Source organism: Anabrus simplex, chromosome 6, assembly GCF_040414725.1.
Source record: "Anabrus simplex isolate iqAnaSimp1 chromosome 6, ASM4041472v1, whole genome shotgun sequence".
Classification (NCBI taxonomy): Eukaryota; Metazoa; Arthropoda; class Insecta; order Orthoptera; family Tettigoniidae; genus Anabrus; species Anabrus simplex.
The window spans coordinates 156,738,310-156,758,980 of NC_090270.1; the positions used below are offsets into that span (position 1 = coordinate 156,738,310).

Genomic DNA, 20,671 nt, shown 5'->3' on the forward strand with positions numbered 1-20,671 from the left:
ATGGAGGGTGATCAAGCCCAGTCAACCCTGATCTGGCAAGAAAATCCATTATTACATTAGCAAGATGTGCTGGAGCATTGTCGTGATGCAAAGAGCCAAGTGTTGAGCCGTGACCTTGGATGTAGCTGCTTGAGAGCCTGGATGACCCGAGGCAGACAAGTCTCACTGTACCACTTCGCAGTAACTGTCCTTTGTGTTTCTAGCACAACCCGAGTCAGGATGCCCCGTTTAGTGAAGAATACTGCAATCATCCTTTTCTTCACTGACCTTGACTTTTGCACAGTCACAGGAGTACCCTCATCTTCAAACAACCACACCTTGTTCTGGGATTCTGTTGGGAAATCGTAATAATAGAGCCAAGTTTTCACCTGTAACAATGCTATTGACATTACGCAAAATCCCATTTTCTAATTGTTTTAGCATTTTTCAGCACCATTTCACTCGATGTGCCCTTTGGTCCTCTGGAAGTGAATGGGGCACCCAAAGGGAACAAACCTTTCTAACATGGATATGGTAATGTAGAATTGAATGAATAGCTGGTGCAGGGATGTGGAGGGTCTCTTCTACCTGCTGATATGTCAACCGCTCCTCTTGCCACAACATTTTCCTCACAGCTTCAATGTTTTCCTCAGTCACTGATTCAGACAGTCGCCCAGAGCGAGGATAGTCTTCAACCCCAAAATTTTCTCTCTGGAACTCTTTGTACCAGCGGAAAATTGTTGTCCGATGTGGACAGTCTTTCTCCAGCACAGGAGTCATTTCCTCCAGGCACTGATCAACAGTTAATCCACGATCAAAATTGTAGCGGATAATTGCACGCTATTCACCTTTAGATCACACTGGTATCTTAACTTGCTTTCAGTCCCACTACTTGGTAAAAACTGGTGTGAAGGTCGTGCCTTGCTGTCTTCTAGACCGGTTTTCACCCCTCTTTTCATCCCTCACCATAACAGGGGTGTCCAGCCAACCATTTTTGTGTATTGCAAAACTTTTGTAGTGCCCTTTTTACTATAAATTAGAAAGGGTCTATGCGCCAAACATAAAGAAGTGAGAAAAAGCGATAAACTTTTATTTCAATACAAGGTTAGTAGTAAGAAAAGAAACTACATGTTGTCACAGACATGCTTCATAGGAATGTGTTACGTAAGAAAAAATGCAAGAAAATTCACTGTTCCACTAGAAAAAAACCTATCTGGAAACTGATATTTGAAAAAGGGTCTATGTACCGTGTGAACTAAATATACAAAGGTCTATGTCGAAACATATATTACTAATGTGTCTCTTTGTAGAGTATGTGGCATAGCTTAATTTAACGTATATTTACGGGAGTCTACTGTGTTATACTGTCATAAAATTGCTCGAGTTCATTTGATAAGTAGGGAATCATTTTCTTCACATCAGTTTTCTTTTCAACTGCGAGGCGTTTTCTGCACTCCAGTGGTTGTAGTTCCATCGTAAGTAGGTCTTCTGACCACTGTTCCTTAGTCTCTTCCTTTCCTTGGTAACACTTTCAGAGCCCCTCTTTCACCTCTTTAGAATGTTAACATCACCACTGGACGACATTCTGTGTTACACTTGGTACACACGCTACTATCAACTGGTGAGAACAAGCAGCACGTAGACCCTTATTAACTAAACGTACCGCTGGAGATACAGCTCCTGCCATCTTCCAAGGACAGTAAAAACTACAAGACAAACTTTGAAGCTATAAACCCTTTATAAAGGTATTCCGTTCGGCACATAGACCTCTTTAAATCATTTAACTCAAATTTGCTTACTTTGGCACTTAGACCCTTTCTAATGTATAGTATTCATGTATTATGTTGTATCGTTAGATTTTCAGTTGTTGCACAGCTGATCATTGTAATATCTTCAATCTCTTCTGTTTTTAGTTGACACAATGGCTGACCGATTGACATTGGAGCAAAGAAGATTTGATGGAAGTATATGGTTTGACAGTGTACTGTATCTACAAGAATTATGTGACTATGGGATCAGTAGCTAACAATTATCGAGGCAATGCAGGACATCCAAGATCAGAAAGATGTGAACAAAATACAGGGAACCGTGTTTCAGAGTCCTTCGAAATCAAAATCAAGTGTACAATGCAGTTTGGAAACAGGAATTCCTAAAAGAAAAGTGTAGCACATCTTGAAACACGACCTTGAGATGAGACCATACCATATCCAAGTCGGCTAAGTTTTAACAGTGGCACATAAATGTAAGCAGGTAGAATGTGTCAGATTTTACCTGAGATGACAAATATCCGGCAAGATAATCAGAACGTAATGGCATTCAGCGATAAACCCACTTTTCACACAAGTGGAGTTGTGAACCGACATAACACGATTGTCTGGGCCACCAAAAACCCAAGTCATTTGGAAGCATGAACATGACTCCCCCAAAGTGAACGTTTGGTGCGCTGTGACTGCCGCTGGAATAATTGGACCCTACTTTTTTGATACACGATCAGTAACTTCTGACGTCAACTTACAGATGTTGCAGCAGTACGCCATTAATGAACTACCATTAGAAAGCCGCTGTGCAGGGTATTTCCAACAAGACGGTGCTCCACCGCACTGGGCCCATATTGTTAGAGAATATATCGATGAAATGTTTTCAGATCTATGGATTGGTTGTAATGGACCATTGTGCTGGCCTCCACAATTTCCTGATTTAACACGTGATTTCTGGTTATGGGGCTTGATTTAAAGTTAAAAACTTCATCACTGATCCGTATTGAACTAATAATTATAACACAATTAGAATTCAAGAAGGTTCAACCTATTCAATACAAAATGTGTTGTACAAGGTGTTCACAACATATTATTTATTATTGCTAGTACCGGTTTCGACGCTTAATGGCGTCATCATCAGCTAGAAATCACAAAGTGGGCATAGTACATGTCATAAAAGTGTATAGATAATACATACATTGCAAAATACAAATGATAGGCTGTTTTCTCATTAAAAGCTAGAAGAATGATGTGTAAAATATAGTGATATAGTATAACACATAAAGGCGTTATAGTCTAATGAGGCAAGTGAGTATTATACAATAAAATTGATCTGATGAATGAGAATAAAAGTCTTCATATGATAATAAAACAATGCAATAAAATTGTCCACTCTTCTATTGTTGTTTAATGGAGACATATATAAGTCCAGGTCCAGTGTTGTATGTGGTTGGCAAGACCATCAAATATTTGTCAAAGGCCGGGACACCTGACGTTGAGAGGTTGAGTAAGGTTGATTTTTAAGGTTGTCTCAGCTCAACGTGGGTGGTGAAGTTTAAAAGGAAGAAAAAACTAAGTTAATGAAATGGATAGCTAAAAATGGGATCGCGGCCAAATATGATTTGACAAATGTATATACCAACAAGATGGACTGGCTATGGGGTCGCCGGCCTCAGGAATTTTGGCGGAGATATACATAGATTTCCTAGAAGACACGGCAATTAATAACAATAATATTTTCTCAAACATACTCTTCTGGTCCAGATTTGTCGATGACACTCTGGTTATTCTGGATGACAGAACGGTTAATGCAGCTACCACCCTTAACAATTTAAACAAGATAGATCCCAATATAAAATTTACATTGGAATCAGAGACCAATAACTCAATTAATTTTTTAGACCTCATAATCAAGAGTCTTCCTTCTTCACTAGAATATAATATCTACAGAAAACCAACACAAACAGTGACAACTATCAGAAGAGACTCCACACACCCACACACACACCAGTGCACCACTTACTATAGTATGGTAGACCGTACACTAAAAATACCGTTATCCAAGGAAAACCTAAAGAAAGAACTGAATACCACACGCGCCATCGCTAAATATAATGGTTATAATTCTTCATTCATAGAACGCATTATCAACAAATGTAAACATAGACTAAAGACAACATTAACCAAAGAAAGACTTAACCCTGCCCTATACGCCACCTTCACTTTTAATGAAAACATACACAGTGTAACTAACATCTTCAAGAAACATAATATTAAAATATTGTACAGAACCAACAATAAAAATATGGATATAGTTCACAATACCAAGTCAATAAACAAATCCGACATTCACGCAAAATCAGGTGTTTACCGTTTTCAATGCAATAACTGTTTTTCCTCATACACTGGACAGACCGGGAGAAGCTTTACAGTTAGATACTTAGAACACGTTAATGCCATTAAGTATAATTGGTTTTCTGCAATAGGCCAACACATACATGACTCAAAGCATAATTTCACTACCATAGAACAAGACCTAGAAATTCTCAAAAACATAAACAAAGGCCCTTTACTCGATTTTACGGAAAACTGTTTTATTCACTTAGATCAATTTTTCAATCCTAATATCCTTCTCGATTTTCTAATCAAAGTCTTCAGAGGTATCAAAATCACAGAGAGGAAATCGATCTTTTACGCTCTCCAAAACACTCTTCTATGTCTCACACCACCACCACTCCGCCCCCCCGACCCGCCTTGAACTCCGCCTTCCCATCCCTTCCTTTCCATTCCTCTCTCCTTCTCCCCGCTCCTTCCACCCTACCTTCACACTCACTCAACTTACTCACACCCATTTCACTCGTCCACAACTCTTCTCACAACATACAACCAGCATGCTAAACAAGGTGAGTCTCATATCCTATCATATTCGGCCGCGATCCCATTTTTAGCTATCCATTTCATTAACTTAGTTTTTTCTTCCTTTTAAGCTTCACCACCCACATTGAGCTGAGACAACCTTAAAAATCAACCTTATTCAACCTCTCAACGTCAGGTGTCTCGGCCTTAGACAAATATTTGATGGTCTTGCCAACCACATACAACACTGGACCTGGACTTATATATGTCTCCATTAAACAACAATAGAAGAGTGGACAATTTTATCGCATCGTTTTATTATCATATGAAGACTTTTATTCTCATTCATCAGATCAATTTTATTGTATAATACTCACTTGCCTCATTAGACTATAACGCCTTTATGTGTTATACTATATCACTATATTTTACACATCATTCTTCTAGCTTTTAATGAGAAAACAGCCTATCATTTGTATTTTGCAATGTATGTATTATCTATACACTTTTATGACATGTACTATGCCCACTTTGTGATTTCTAGCTGATGATGACGCCATTAAGCGTCGAAACCGGTACTAGCAATAATAAATAATATGTTGTGAACACCTTGTACAACACATTTTGTATTGAATAGGTTGAACCTTCTTGAATTCTAATTGTGAATCTCAGTTCAATACGGGAAAATGAAGTTCTTACCTTACAATAATAATTATAATGCTAAAAAGAGAAAGATGTTCCACCTATTCAATACAATAATATTGTTGCACAAATTAATGTAGCAACATATTTAATATGTTATGGGACCGGTTTTGACATATGTCCATGTCATCATCAGCCGACACAAAAATGGCAAGAAGTCAACACAATTGTAACACTTATGACATCATCAGGTAGTTTCGGGAGATAGTAGGTTTGAACCTACTCATCTCAATACTCAACTAACATCGAACACAATTGATCCTCTTGTTTCTCACTTAAGTTACTCCTCATCACTGCCTCATGCAGACTATCTCTCGGATCCTGTCGAGAGACACGTGGCAAACATCAAAACATTTCCTCTCACTAGGAAAACTTCACTTAACTTCCCCCTTATCTCTTTAACAGAACTCACTTTATCAGCACTTAACTCAGACACATTATCATACTTTACACATACTTCTTGGCTAATTTCCCCCCAAGACAAATAAATGTTACTCAGATTAAACTCTAATCTAGCCCTGTGACTCGTAAGCCAGTCGGCTCCTAAAATAACTGAATGCACAAGATTTGGTATTACAAGGCACGGTTGAATGTTGTATTCTTCTACAGTCGTAATTGGTACCACTATCTGTTTATTCTCTATTTGACTTGCTACCAACAGCTATCACAATGAATTTATTCTTCACAGGAATTTTCATTATCTCCTGATTTTCTTTCAGAACTTCCTCATATAGCTGTGAGTTAATGTATGACCTTTCACTACCAGAATCTTTTTTTTTTTTTCCTAGTTGCTTTACGTCGCACCGACACAGATAGGTCTTATGGCGACGATGGGAAGGGAAGGGCTGGGAGTGGGAAGGAAGCGGCCGTGGCCTTAATTAAGGTACAGCCCCAGCATTTGCCTGGTGTGAAAATGGGAAACCACGGAAAACCATCTTCAGGGCTGCCGACAGTGGGGTTCGAACCTACTATCTCCCGAATACTGGATACTGGCCACACTTAAGCGACTGCAGCTATCGAGCTCGGTCTACCAGAATCTAACAGTACCTTTGCTCTCCTCCCACATATTGCAATCTTTATCGTAGATGTAACTAAAGGGTTAGTCAAAATTATATTAACAGTCAAATAGCAAAAGCAATTTATTAGCTTTACATACATCTCTATACATCGATAAATGAAATACATTGAATGTGCCTTGTATGCTGCAAGTGCCAAATACCTGCACACTCAACCTGTTCGCCAGTACATAAAAACCAACGATTAACAGTAAATTAAAGCCTGTACACACATATCACATCCCGTACACGGTCCTTTAGGTCATTGATGTTGCGAACCTTCCTACTGTAAACGCTTACCAAGCCCCATAATTACAATGTCTCACCAAGAATACCTAATAAAAGAGATAGATAGTGTGCAGAGGAAAGCAGCAAGATTTGTAACAGGGGATTTCAGGAGAAACGGTAGTGTATCAGAAATGTTAGAGGAACTTGGCTGGGAAACTTTAAGTAAGAGAAGGGAGAAAACTAGACTTATAGGATTATATAGAGCCTATACAGGAGAAGAAGCATGGGGAGAAATCCGTGAGAGGCTTCAGTTGGAAAATAATTATATTGGCAGAACTGACCACAAGTATAAAATTAGAAGGAATTTTAGCAGAAGTGACTGGGGTAAATTTTCATTCATTGGGAAGGGCGTGAAGGAGTGGAACAGTTTACCAGGGGTAGTGTTTGATCCTTTCCCAAAATATGTACAGGTATTCAAGAAGAGAATAAACAGCACCAGGGAAAATAAATGAAATGTTAGAGGACATTCGACCAATGCAGGCTATTATAAATAAAAAATGTGTGTTAAAAAAAATTAATTCCATCCCCTGATCCATGGAGTTTGGACAGCCAAAGTAGGGGACTGCCTGTAGGGGTGAAGTACAGTGGGGACTTCGAGGGCCCTGGGACCGCTACGGTAGCTGTGAAGGCCTTTCAGGAACTCTGAAAAGTGGTGGCAAAAGGGGGCTCTGGTTAAGACGCAGCAGGTCGTTATGCTACTTAGGTTCCAAAATGGGTAAAAAAAAAAGTAAATAAATGCAATGTAAATTTTAACCTTATACCAGTTGCATAGTATTATTTGAAGTAATTCCACATACTGTATATGAGTTGACTATGTTTGTAAGTATAGGAGATATTATAAGTAGAATTTGGTAAACAATATAAATTTATTAAGGATGATCTGTTTGTTTAATAGAAAAAAATTGTTAGCATAAATTGTATATTATTGTATTCTAGAAAAAAAAAATTCTTCTCTTGTTAATTTAAAATTTAGTGCTTGACAATAATGTATTTTAGTGTACCATTTGCCACCGAGGTAGACGCCTCATTTGCAAATAAAGAGATTTTGATTTGAATACTGGATACAGGCCGCACTTAAGCGACTGCAGCTATTGAGCTCGGTAAGCCAAGAATAAGACTGAGACAGATCTATGAAAGTAACAAAATTGCTCTAGCCTATACCAGAAGACATAGTGCACTGTAAACACTAGGTCCTGCCAGCAAAGGCATGGGCATATTTAGGAAAGACAAGAAACATAAAAATGATGTGCAGTAAAACCTTAAGCAGCATGAAGGAGAGATCCTTCCTAGAAGTACTCTTACTTACACAGAAGAATTAAAACAGAGACTGTGTAAACCAGTGAAATGTGACCATTTGCTGTGTTCCTATCAGCCGGCCAAGTCTGGTATACCTCACATTGTGTCCAGGCAAGGACTGCCACATTCGGTTAACAAAAAACAAAAAACAAAACCAACAACATCAATTTGGAAATTGCCATGGTGTGTGCAGGATGGGAGTGCTGTACCTACGATGTGATCACATAGGTATTGGCAAGGTCACAGACTTTTTAATTTATTTATTTATTTATTTATTGGTGATAAAAGGTCCCATGAGCCTCTGGCTCGTGATAGGGACAATACAGTACATACTTTTTTAAGGCAACACCATAATTACATTTCATATACAATGGCTTTTCTGTAAAGTGACAAGTACTTTTTTTTTCTTTCTTTTTACATGTTAGGATCATAATTTTTCAGAAGTATATTCAGATATTGCATGGCTGTAATATACTAAATATGGACAATATATATATTATTGTATTAATTAAAGCAAGTTATATAGAGATTATATTAAGATATCTGTAAAAGAGTAATATTCCTTCAGTTTTTTCTTAAAACATATAATCGATTTAGAGTTCTTTATAACAGGAGGCAACACATTATATTCCCTAAACATTGATGATTCTATGCTTTTCACTCCATACTTTACTGAATTAGAATGAGAGGGATATATCCTTAATGATCCTCTAGTTTCATATCCATGAATTTCACTAAAGTGGGAGAAGTTAACAGTAGAATGGGTTAACTTCCTGTCTAGCTTATACATAAAGACTGCTGATGAAAATGCAATTTGTTTATGGAATGGCAGAATATTTGACTCTGAAAAAACTTCATGTGATGGTTTGAGGAAGGGGAATCCATACATGATTTTGATGGCTCTTTTTTTGTAGGATTTCCAAATTATTAATGTAATCTTTCCTACATCTTCCCCAAATAAAGCTTGCGTATGTTAGATGTGGGTGGATTATTGCATAATATATACACTTCAATTGTTGATGAGAAAAATTACTGTATCTTAATCTGTGCATTATTCCTATCAAAGGGGTAATTTTGCTGATTACATAATCAATATGGCTTTTCCAGGAAAGTGTTGAGTCTAATATTATACCAAGATACTTAGCTGAGTTGACTCGCTCTATTACTTGGTCCTTTAGGTTAACAGTGTTAGCCGCTGTTATCTTATGGGCTGTTTTATGAAAGATTAGGTATTTTGTTTTAGTCACATTTATGATCATTTTTTTAGATAAAGCCCATTCCGATAACTTGTCCAAGTCACAATTTATGTCTTCCATAATTCGTGTTTCACATAGTCCTTTGTAAGTTATTAAGATATCATCAGCAAATACTTTACATTTCCCCTTTAGTGTTAGAGATTGTATGTCATTAATATAAATCAGAAATAGAATTGGACCTAGTACTGAGCCCTGCGGTATTCCAGTTTTTGTCTGCTGCTTAAAACTTTTAGTATCATTAATCATCACATATTGTGTTCGATTTGATAAATAATTTTGGAACCATTTGTGTGCTAAACCTCTAATTCCTGCTAATTTTAACTTGTTCAGAAGTATTTTGTGGTCAACCAGGTCAAATGCTTTTTTAAGATCTATGAGTCGTGGGATAATTAAGCAATATATCCTTTGTGGAGTCTGTGAAAGAAGCCCAATGGTCTTGTCACAAGCCAGACCTAACCAATCTAGACCAATGATCTCGTCACTAGCTGGATCTAACCAATCAAAACTAATCGTGGTGTCATGGGATACATGTCTGTAGTCCAAGTCATGTGGATCTCTAACCATACTTTTGCCTGCCAGGTACCGAAGCTTTAACCACCAGACAAATGCTGCGGAGCCTTTATCTTAATTGAGACCACGGTCGCTTCCTTCACAGTTCTAGCCTTTTCCTATCCTATCATCGCTGAAAGCCTATCCAGGTTAGTCAGATGTTAAACCAAAAATAATGTATCTAAATTTATTTAATGACTGGCTTATGTACCCGTGCTTTGCTATGGAATTCTACATTGTATATAGAATGCTAGGTTAGGTAATGTACACGTCATTAAATTGCATAGCTCTTAATGTTACTCAAGAAAAGTTACGGAGAAATCACCAAACCTCTTCTCATATGAAGACTGGAATAGGGAATTTTCATTGTAATGGTAGACCTACCATCAGTCATAATCAGGTTGGGGAATTTCATTATATTGGCAGGCACTCACTCTCCACCTGCCTGTTTACATCCTTAGAAAGACCGTCTTATTGGTTTTCCCAACTGAAATGAACATAGGTCATTACAATGATGTCAGTAGGAATGGTGCGAGTAAAAGCAAGGCTTTCATGTGAAATACTCGATCAAATGAAAAACCACACATTTTCTCACTTTTAACAAACAGTACTACGCTGCCTATCTAACAGTCCAAAGGTCCAGAGCTGGAATGACCAGGCCGCAAACAGCCGTGATCCGTGAACACCCTTAGTTTTTTGGGAGGGGGGAGGGGGATCGAATAGTGGAGAGTCCCATGGCAAAAACTATGCCCTTTTACTAATCAGTTTCCTAGGAGAACCCAATGAGTCAGAAAATCTCAATTCACTACACTGGCGGTGGAAAAATCTATCTTGGAGGCAAATTTTCCTCCAAGGCAGAGGAGAAACCCCCCTCTTCACTGCTAATTTTGAATAAAATGAATGTAGAATTTAATAAAAGTGCAGAGGAATAAGCTCTTTTTAAGAAACGGCTCTTTTCATGTTGAGTTTTGAGTTATTTAGTGAATAGTGGTGCTATAATTGGAACTGACCTAAATTGTAATTCTAGACCAAGTCGGCATCATACTACTACTACTACTACTACTACTACTACTACTACTAAGAGAGCCTCTGCTTTAAGTGTGCACACTGCTCATTCAAAACAGCGTGTCAGGGTAGGGATTGAATAGCTGGAATACTATGATAACCAGTGTGTTACATACCAGCAGTACGGTATCAGAAAATGTATGAATCAGAGGAATGACATGCTAAAGAAGAAAGTTTTCTAACTCCCCAGCTAATTCTTGCTAATATTCAGCCAGGCTGTTATATTCAGTACGCAGCAGTAATCCCATCTATCGGAGTTGAGCGGCAGTATAAGAGACAAAGAACATCACAGCAAACAATGGACAATGTAATATTATTGTTGTTCAATGTTATGCGCTTTAGTTTTCTACCGACTCTAAAATACCACTCTTATCATAGTAGGTACGGTAAAAGTGAATAAAACATAAATGGTCGGAAACTGTATTCTCTATAACTTTTATTATGTAGTACTTTTCGATAGGACCAATAACATAGGTATTTAACCCTTAATTAGTCGCTCACGGAGATTTCCTCCGGGCCAATTACATTTTGCACGTTACTGAACTTCCCAGTTGAACTGTGGGTCTTACCATCCCTATACCTTTCTCCTTGTTCATTTAGACTCGTCCTGTCAGCATTTTGGCGCGATCGTGCATCCTGTGTGGGAGTGTGGGATCATTGTTTCGACGAGTGACATCATCTGGACGTTTCCTCCGTGTTTCCTTATATTTTAGAGCACAATTTTTTACTTGAGGTTGATGACCTTGTTGTTTTGTTACTCTAAACTTATTTTAGAAAAGGATTATTTCATATTTCAAATGATGTGATCGTCGTAGGTAATGGCGAGTCTCACAAATTTGATATCATAAGATCATTCGACATTGTTAAGGTCTACAGAATTCTGCTTTTAGATCAAACAAACTGTGTAAAAATAACCTACAAGTACTCAAAAGGGTTATCTTTAATTAAACCGAAGAATACTGCAAATGAACATGCCGAAACAACATCTCAAAGGACGAAGATGACGCGCATTTTTAACCCCGGAGGTTACCTCTGTGCGCGACTAGTAACGTAATAATTTTGGCATGACTAGACAAGGGTTAAAAATTAAATTTTAGGCACCTGCCCCTAAACTACAATTTCATCCAGGGTGAATAAAATTGTTCTTATACTCCAACTATGTATTTTCATTAAATTCTATTAACCCATTTTCTCGTGACTTGGCGTTGATATGGGCTTAGCAAAAAAAAAAAAAAAAAATTCAAGAATGTCTGTGTTATCAAAGCCGGTGCGGTAACAATGTATGACATAAATGATCAGAAATTTAATTCTATATAACTTTAGTTATGTAGTATTTATTGACAGGACCACTAATAATATAAATACTTGAGAATTAAATTTTAGGCCTTCCCCTAAACTACCATTTCACTCAGTGTAAATAAAATTATGTATAGCGTAGATTGTAGTGGCTCACCCCCCAACTTTACATACAGATTTTCATTAAATTCTCTTCAGCCGTTTTCTCGTGATACGTGTACATACATACAGACAAACAAATTATGGCAAAGTAAAAAGTGCTTTTCCTTGTTACTATGGACATGACCAATACAGAAATACCATTCTTTTCAAATTCTGAGCAATGTACAGACAAAACTCTTATTTTATATATAGAGATCATTTTAAATGATATATCCAATTTTTTAAATGAATTCTCACTTGATCTGTCCTATACTATATACTGTATGCTCATGTACTAAACATGTCACAAACTCAATAAACCCAGCATTGAATTCTATTTCCAAAAAATACTGTAAATTAAAAATGGAGTACCATCAATTTAAAACTTTCTAAAAATGGGGCTAATATTCATTTATAGGAAGGGGAGTTATGGATTGGAATAACTTACCAAGGGAGATGTTCAATAAATTTCCAATTTCTTTGAAATCATTCAAGAAAAGGCTGTGTTGATGGGGTTAAAGTTCCTTTTGGGGATCATTGTAAGTATCTAGGTGTTAATATAAGGAAAGATCTCCATTGGGATAATCACATAAATATGATTGTAAATAAAGGGTACAGATCTCTGCACATGGTTTTGAGGGTGTTAAGGGGTTGCATTAAGGATGTAACAGAGAGGGCATATAAGTCTCTGGTAAGACTCCAACTAGAGTATGGTTCCAGTGTATGGGACCCTCACCAGGATTACTTGATTCAAGAACTGGAAAAAATCCAAAGAAAAGCAGCTCAATTTGTTTCCGAGCTGTCAGCAGAGAGATAGCATGGAATGACATTAGTAGACGAATAAGTTTGAGTGGTGTCTTTAAAAGTTTGAAGATAAAGTTGGAATTCAAGAGGAAAATTGGGGCAAATATTTGTTTATAGGAAGGGGTGTTAGGGATTGGAATAACTTACCAAGGGAGATGTTCAATAAATTTCCAATTTCTTTGAAATCATTTAAGAAAAGTGTAGGAAACAACAGATAGGCAATCTGCCACCTGTGCGACTGCTCTAAATGCAGATCAGTATTGATCGATTGATCCTTGCTGTGACAATATGGAAGCTTCTGAGGTATGGGTAGTGCTGAGTAATGACATCCAGAGAGAGGTCAGTGAGTCCGATTGTTATGAAATGTGTTGCTCATAGGGTCAGTTGTGCTGCAACAGCACTTTCTGGCCTAGTAAGGAAAGCAATGACAAACTATCTCACTTACTCATCTTGCCTAGTACGCCTCATTTTGGTACCACCGTCGGTTTTTACCATTTCTTTATAACTGCATAACCTTTGGTGGTGTTTGAGGATCCAAACAGCCTCTGGGCTGATGACCTGACAGACACATGATTAATTCTTGTGGCTCAGGGACACGGTGTTCATGCTTTTCTTTGTCTTAACACACTTCTCTTCATCTACAGATAACACACAACACTACCAAATACCATAGAAACATGCAGCAGTGAATACATTCCTCCATATTCGATTAGAGTCAGGAAGGACATTCGACCATAAAACTGTGCAAATCGCCGTTCACTACCGGCCCAAATAAATTGAAAAAAGGCCATAAAAATTAATATGAAAGTGTATCAAAAAGTTACGCTAGCTTGCCGAAAGAGCATGCTGTGTGTCGTGACCATGGCCAATGCGGAGAAAGCTACAGTAACTACTGACATGTCCTATAGGAAGGTTGGTGTGGCATCCCCGTTGCGTTGCGTTGTGTGTACAGACCGGGCTAGGCTCAATGCTGCGTCAACTGGATGTTCACTCCAAATTGGAGGTGTGTGCAACGATCAGATTTCTATGGACTAAACGGCTCAATTGCAAGGATATTAATTGTGAAACCACTGCTGCATATGGCGAGTGTACAATTTCTTGCCCAGGTACTGTAAAGTGGTGTAAGCAATTCGACGCCGGACACACGGATCTCACGGACCAATATCGTGAAGACAGGCAAGCAACGTCCGGTACCGTTGCAAATAATGAGTAAATTGGTCCTATAATGGACCAGTTATATTGGTATTATAAATTTACTCATTCGGAACAAATATTTCAGGTTCCCTCTGGGAATTTTTTTTTTTTTTTTTTTGCTAGTTGCTTTACGTCGCACCAACACAGATACGTCTTATGGCGACGATGGGACAGGAAATGGCTAGGAGTGGGAAGGAAGCGGCCGTGGCCTTAATTAAGGTACAGCCCCAGCATTTGCCTGGTGTGAAAATGGGAAACCACGGAAAACCATTTTCAGGGCTGCTGACAGTGGGGTTCAAACCTACTATCTCCCGAATACTGGATACTGGCCGCGCTTAAGCGACTGCAGCTATCGAGCTCGGTCCTCTGGGAATCAACATCTATATCAACCGTTGCAAATGTCGACCGTGTGGATGGGATCATTAGAGAGAATCAGTACATAACACTGCAGAAAATTGCCAGGATGCTGAACATTTTGTATGGCAGTGTGTTCTCCATTGTTCACCAGTACCCTGGATTTCGTAAACTGTGTCAAAAATGGTTTCCATGTTTGCTTATCGATGTTTACAAGAGACAACGTTTCCAATTGTCACTGGCATTTTTGTAACAGTATTCTGTGGAGGGCAGCGAGTTTGTGCGGCAAATCACCACAGGGGATGAAACGTGGGTGCACCACTTCACCCCAGAATTAAGAGAACATCAATGGAATGGGTGCACACCACATCACCACCATGAAAGAAGGCCAAGTTCCAACCTTCAACACGAAAGGTAATAATGGCGACAGTGCTCTTTAACATGGAAGGTGTGGTGCACGCGGAATTTATGCCAAAAGGCATGACAATCAGTTTGGCTTCTTATTGTCTAATGTTGAGGCAGTGGCGTAAGACAATTTAAAAAAACGGCGGGGAAAATTAAGCGCCAGTGTGGTTTTGTTGCATGATTACTCAAGACCTGACACGGCCCCCCAAACGTCCGAACTGCTGCAGCGATTCAAGTGGGAGGTATGGCAACATACATATCATGTGTTCGGTGAGCTGAAAAACAATCTCGGTGGACGACGATACCGAAACGATGAAGAGGTGAAAGCAGCTGTCTCCATAGCGCTGGAGGTGATTTCTAGGTATCCGGAATCGAAAAGTTGGTTGACCATTCCAAGAAATGTTTACAGTCTCAATAATAAATAATGTTATTGACTTTATGTCCCACTAACTACTTTTACAGTTTTCAGAGACGCTGAGGTGCAGGAATTTAGTTCCACAGGAGTTCTTTTGCATGCCAGTACATCTACCGACACATGGCTGACGTATTTGAGCCCCTTCAAATACCACTGGACTGAGCCAGGATCGAACCTGCCAAGTTGGGGTCAGAAGGCCAGCGTCTCAACCATCTGAGCCACTCAGCCTGACGTTTACAGTCTCTTGGGGACTATGTGGAAAAGTGAACTTACATTGTATGTTGACATAGTCATGCTGCCTATGTGTAGGTGGTTTCATGAACGGCCGTACCTTGGAAGTGTAACTTACTTTTTGAAATGAAATGGCGTATGGCTTTTTGTGCCAGGAGTGTCCGAGGACATGTTCGGCTCGCCAGGTGCAGGTCTTTCGATTTGACTCCCGTAGGCAACCTGCGCGTCGTAATGAGGATGAAATGATGATGAAGACGACACATACACCCAGCCCCTGTGCCAGCGAAATTAACCAATGATGGTTAAAATTTCCGATCCTGCCGGGAATCGAACCCGGGACCCCTGTGACCAAAGGCCAGCACGCTAACCATTTAGCCATGGAACCGGACACTTACTTTTTGATTCACCCTCATAGTATAGGCCTACACATACAATCTGAAAAAAGTTTTTAATCCAGTAATATGCCAAAGCAATGTCTTGTTTATCAGTCACTTTTCTTAATTTTCTTCTCGCGGGTTTTGAATGAGTATATTTTCAAAAAAAATGGAAATGTATTTGCTAGTTATAGGTTTTTACCATGTTTCCTTCTTTTATTATTAATGGTAGTTTTATAATTAAGTTATTATCATGTTAATTTATGACATAGTGTACATTCTTTAATTATTTCTTTTATTACTATCTCCATATTTGCTATTAGTACTATATTATTAAAAAAAGATTTGCTGTATTTAAAAAAATTACATTTCTGTTACCAGTAATTATTTTAAATAATTATTATTTATTTCTGGGAGAATTTTCTTCTTCTTTAGAACAGTTGTTTTAGGACACAGTGATCATGTTCATTAACAATTTTCAAAATTTCCCACATAAATGTTATCACAGGCTCCCAATGTTAACCGAGAGCAACATGCTGGATTTTCTTTCAAATGCGACATACATATTTCACACAACAATTTACATGGTGTTTGTCTGTACACAAAATTACATCTAGCAAAAAAAATAAGCTATATCTAACATTGTCTCGTTATACAATTCTACAAAAGCGAATAGAGCAGTAAATCGTGCATCAAAATGTAATGTTTCTTCAGTTACTTGTTATGAAACTGGAAGAACCAGTTCTTGGCTCCTGTCCTCCTCCTCTGCATTTAGAGCAGGTCAGCTGGGTGATTCCACTAGGACAAAATTTACATCGGCCTTTCTTTGTTTCATACCGAGGCCAGTGTCTATATGCATTATACCTGACATCATCGAGTGGTCTTGGAGCAAACTTTTTCAACTGGGTTCAAGAATTGGACTGTCATTTAGTCACCCACGCTTCTGATTCAGAACCTTCCCTGTCTTAGTCAGTGCTTGTAATATTTCTAACTGAAATTGTACATGGGAATACAGTACATGCATTTTTCTCCTGGCTGCTTTTTATGTTTACATTACAGTAGTCAACCATTGACTACTGCAACATTAACATACTAAAACATAGTTCCCATATATCACTTGACCAATCTAATATATATTCGGTACAGCTCAAGCAACATATCTGCTAGATCTACTCCCCCAAGAACTGATTACCGTATATTATTTCACCACTTGGGGACTGTTTGTTTCCACAGTTTTCTTTTTCGACTGGCTCAATCGTTGTCTTTTATCTTCTGGACCAACACCTACATATATGTAGATATAAAGTTGATTGCCTACCTATCGAACTGCCGAATAAGTATCTTCAAAGTCAGACATTGTCTCGTCCACAAGCTTCTCAAGAATATCCTCAATTTCTGTCTCTTTCAGTTCTCGTCCAAAATGCTTAATTTTGCTCAGTATTGTTTTGAGGTTAGGATATGGTAACACAGTTTGCCCCTTGGGTCCCAATGCTGCTTTAGATTAACAACATCAAACCTATTTATAACAAAATAATATTTCTAAATTGAAGTTTATCTCTACATATGATATTTTTAAAGCTTTTCACACCAAACAAAATAAATACATTCTCAATGCAACACTTATAAAATGCAGAATGTAAACACCAAGATATAATCTTTCTTGACCATGCGGTACACCACTGTCAACTTTTTTATCTAAGAGAAATTACATACGACTTTCCTTACATCTATTGACTGATTATGGAAACTTACATCTATAGTTAATTCACAGCAACATTGGGCCTCAGGGGAAAATAATAAGCTTAGTGCATGTATGTACTGAACATCATGTTAACTTAAAGCAACATTGGGATTGAAAGGGTTAAGTGTAAGAGAGGCCCTTCAGCTCTAACTTTGCCACGAATAAAGATAAATTAATTACTTACTTAGCCTACTTACAAATATAAAACTTAGCTTTGAACTTTTTGAGGTTTCTGCTACTACTGATTAAAATGTAAACCATCAGCAATTAATAAAACTGCAAGGTACATTTGCAAACTTACAGTGTGTGAATAGGTTGCAACAAAATGCTAACAAACAATAGAATAAAATCAGAAAACAGCACAACAGCATTCGCCTGGTGTGAAAATTAGAAACCATCTTCAGCGCTGCTGACATTGGTGTTCGAACCCACTGGGATTTTGAAAGAGAAAAAGACATAGCAGTACACTTCACTGAATTTGGAAATGTTTTACATGAGCAATCTTTGTTGGCTTGCATCCCATATGAATGTCTATCAGAGCAAGACCATTAAAATGCACCTCAAATATATTTTACATTGTAAAAAATGTTTACCTAGCTTTAAAGCCACGTAACATCAAAACTGCTTGACACATTGATATAGAATTTGGTAACTTTTGATAGTCCTCACAGCACTCAATATACAATAATTTACAACAATCTGTAACAGTGTTTAAAATCTTGTGTTGGCTTGGAGTAGAATGACCTATGATTATACTGCCCCTGATTAAAATGTAAATCATCAGCAATTAATAAAACTGCAAGGTACATTTGCAAACTTATAGTATGTGAATAGGTTGCAATAAAATGCTAACTAACAATATAATAATACAAACTAAATACTGATGCATGCAAGCTACCAGGGTACAGACCTCTATAAGTGGTGCCATTTCAGTGGCCTGTGTAGCAATTCATTGTTCATATTAGGCAACTTTAATATTGTATCTACGGTTAAGTTAATTAGTTTGTAGCCGTTAGGTTCTCCAGTCAACCAAAACTAATTCTGAGTAAGCCTAATAAATTTATAAACTACCTGCAAAAGAAAAAAAAGTTAGGCCTAGTGTCTTATATATAGATAAATCAAGTAACAGTCTTATACCTGAAAAAGAAATAACTTAATTTTCAGGTAGGGCAATAATACTGTTACCATAAGTTTTCTTTTGCAAGTAGTTTATAAATTTATTACTCAGAATTAGTTTTGGCAGACTGAAGAACTTTTTTTTTTTTTGCTAGTGGCTTTACGTCGCACCGATACAGATAGGTCTTATGGCGACGATGGGATAAGAAAGGCCTAGGAGTTGGAAGGAAGTGGCCGTGGCCTTAATTAAGTTACAGCCCCAGCATTTGCCTGGTGTGAAAATGGGAAACCATGGAAAACCATCTTCAGGGCTGCCAACAGTGGGATTCGAACCCACTATCCCCCGGATGCAAGTTCACAGCCACGTGCCTCTAACCGCCAGCCAACTCACATGGTGACTGTAGAACCAAACAGTTACAAATTAACAGAGTCCAAAATAAAAGTGGCTTCAGATATTACAAAATAAGTTAATTAAGTCATGAGCATGTAGCCACCACTATCACAGATATTTTACCTGCCAAAAGTTATGATAACAAGTAATTCCACAAAGTTAGATTGGTCAGGACCTAAACCATGAACTTGGGATAATGAGTCAGCCACTCTAACTTTGGTCCATATATTAAAGGCAGCACAATAAAATGCTATTTAAGGGTCTCAGTCACTACAGAATGTTTAGATGCACAACATTCATACCAGAAGAAAACAAAATTTTGATTCTCTCTCTTTCTTCCAACACTTCAACTCTTGTGGAACCTTTGGAATTTTTTACTTACATCATTTCTTAATACTGGTGAATCAAGTTTCAATGCAGCTCCCATGTCAGCCTTCCCTACATTATCAGCACTTGAGTGAATCATTAAATCGTTTGACTTGTCCTTTTCTGATGCCTGTTGCATTCTTTTGGCCACACACAATGTAGAATATAACTCTGGAGTAGCATACCTGGTATTGTACTTAGACTTTAAATTACCACCTTTCAGCATTCCATCCGCTGGAACTTTCTCTTTAAAAGCCTTACTCACAATAGCCTTTTTTGTTACAGCTTGCTCAAAATTTCTCACCAAAGACTTTTTAACACACTCAATTTTGGAAGGTGGTTGCGTTTTACATTGCTGCAATAAGACACCGCGTTTGCATGAATGAAATTTTGTTAAATTTGAGGCGGAATGATTCCTGTCATTAATATTTTCTTTCCTATGGAGATTGGTTTTTTGTTCAGATACAAACGTGACGCGTTTTTGACCCATCCTCGACAGGAATGAAACGTTTCGTAAATCTGTAAATTGAAATGAAGATACTCTTCCAGGTAGTTATTAAATAACACTATATTCACAGAAAACTCTCCACAAAACAATAGTTCTCTTCTACATATCCTTACGGTTATATGACGGCATCTGCAACAATTCAGTCATTTAAGAATTGTTTTATTTTTCTAACGTAAAGATGAACTTATGTCTCTTATAAATGTAAAGATTTTACTTTCATTTCTATGGTCAACATTTCCGCACTAGGAAAAACTTCCCAAATCAGAAAAAAAAAAATCGACTTTCAAAACCCTACTTCAAAAAGCCGCCATGTCGAATGCAAGTATGCATACACTTCCACAGAAGATATTATCACCGCCGTCTCGATCTTCCTATACTGCCTGCTCTATACCACTAGTTTAACACAGGAAGGCGCGACTACCGACATTTCTCCAAGTCGCCGTAAGAGTGCAGCAGTAGACGCACAATCTTCGCTGTCAATGTGGGTGTAGCACTGTGTTATTGGTGCATGAATGTGTGTGAAAACCTGAGT

General features: G+C 38.0%; 1 protein-coding gene across 1 annotated transcript in view; it reads right to left on the reverse strand.

Moving 5' to 3' along the window:
* Positions 1 to 20,439, reverse strand: part of LOC136875597 (serine-rich adhesin for platelets) — a 39,789-nt gene extending 19,350 nt beyond the window's left edge. The window contains exon 1 of the mRNA XM_067149140.2: positions 19,648 to 20,439. Within this exon, the coding sequence (XP_067005241.2) occupies positions 19,648 to 20,121 (474 nt within the window). The 5' untranslated portion in view covers positions 20,122 to 20,439. The remainder of the gene's footprint in view (positions 1 to 19,647) is intronic.
* Between the last annotated feature and the right edge of the window lie 232 nt (positions 20,440 to 20,671).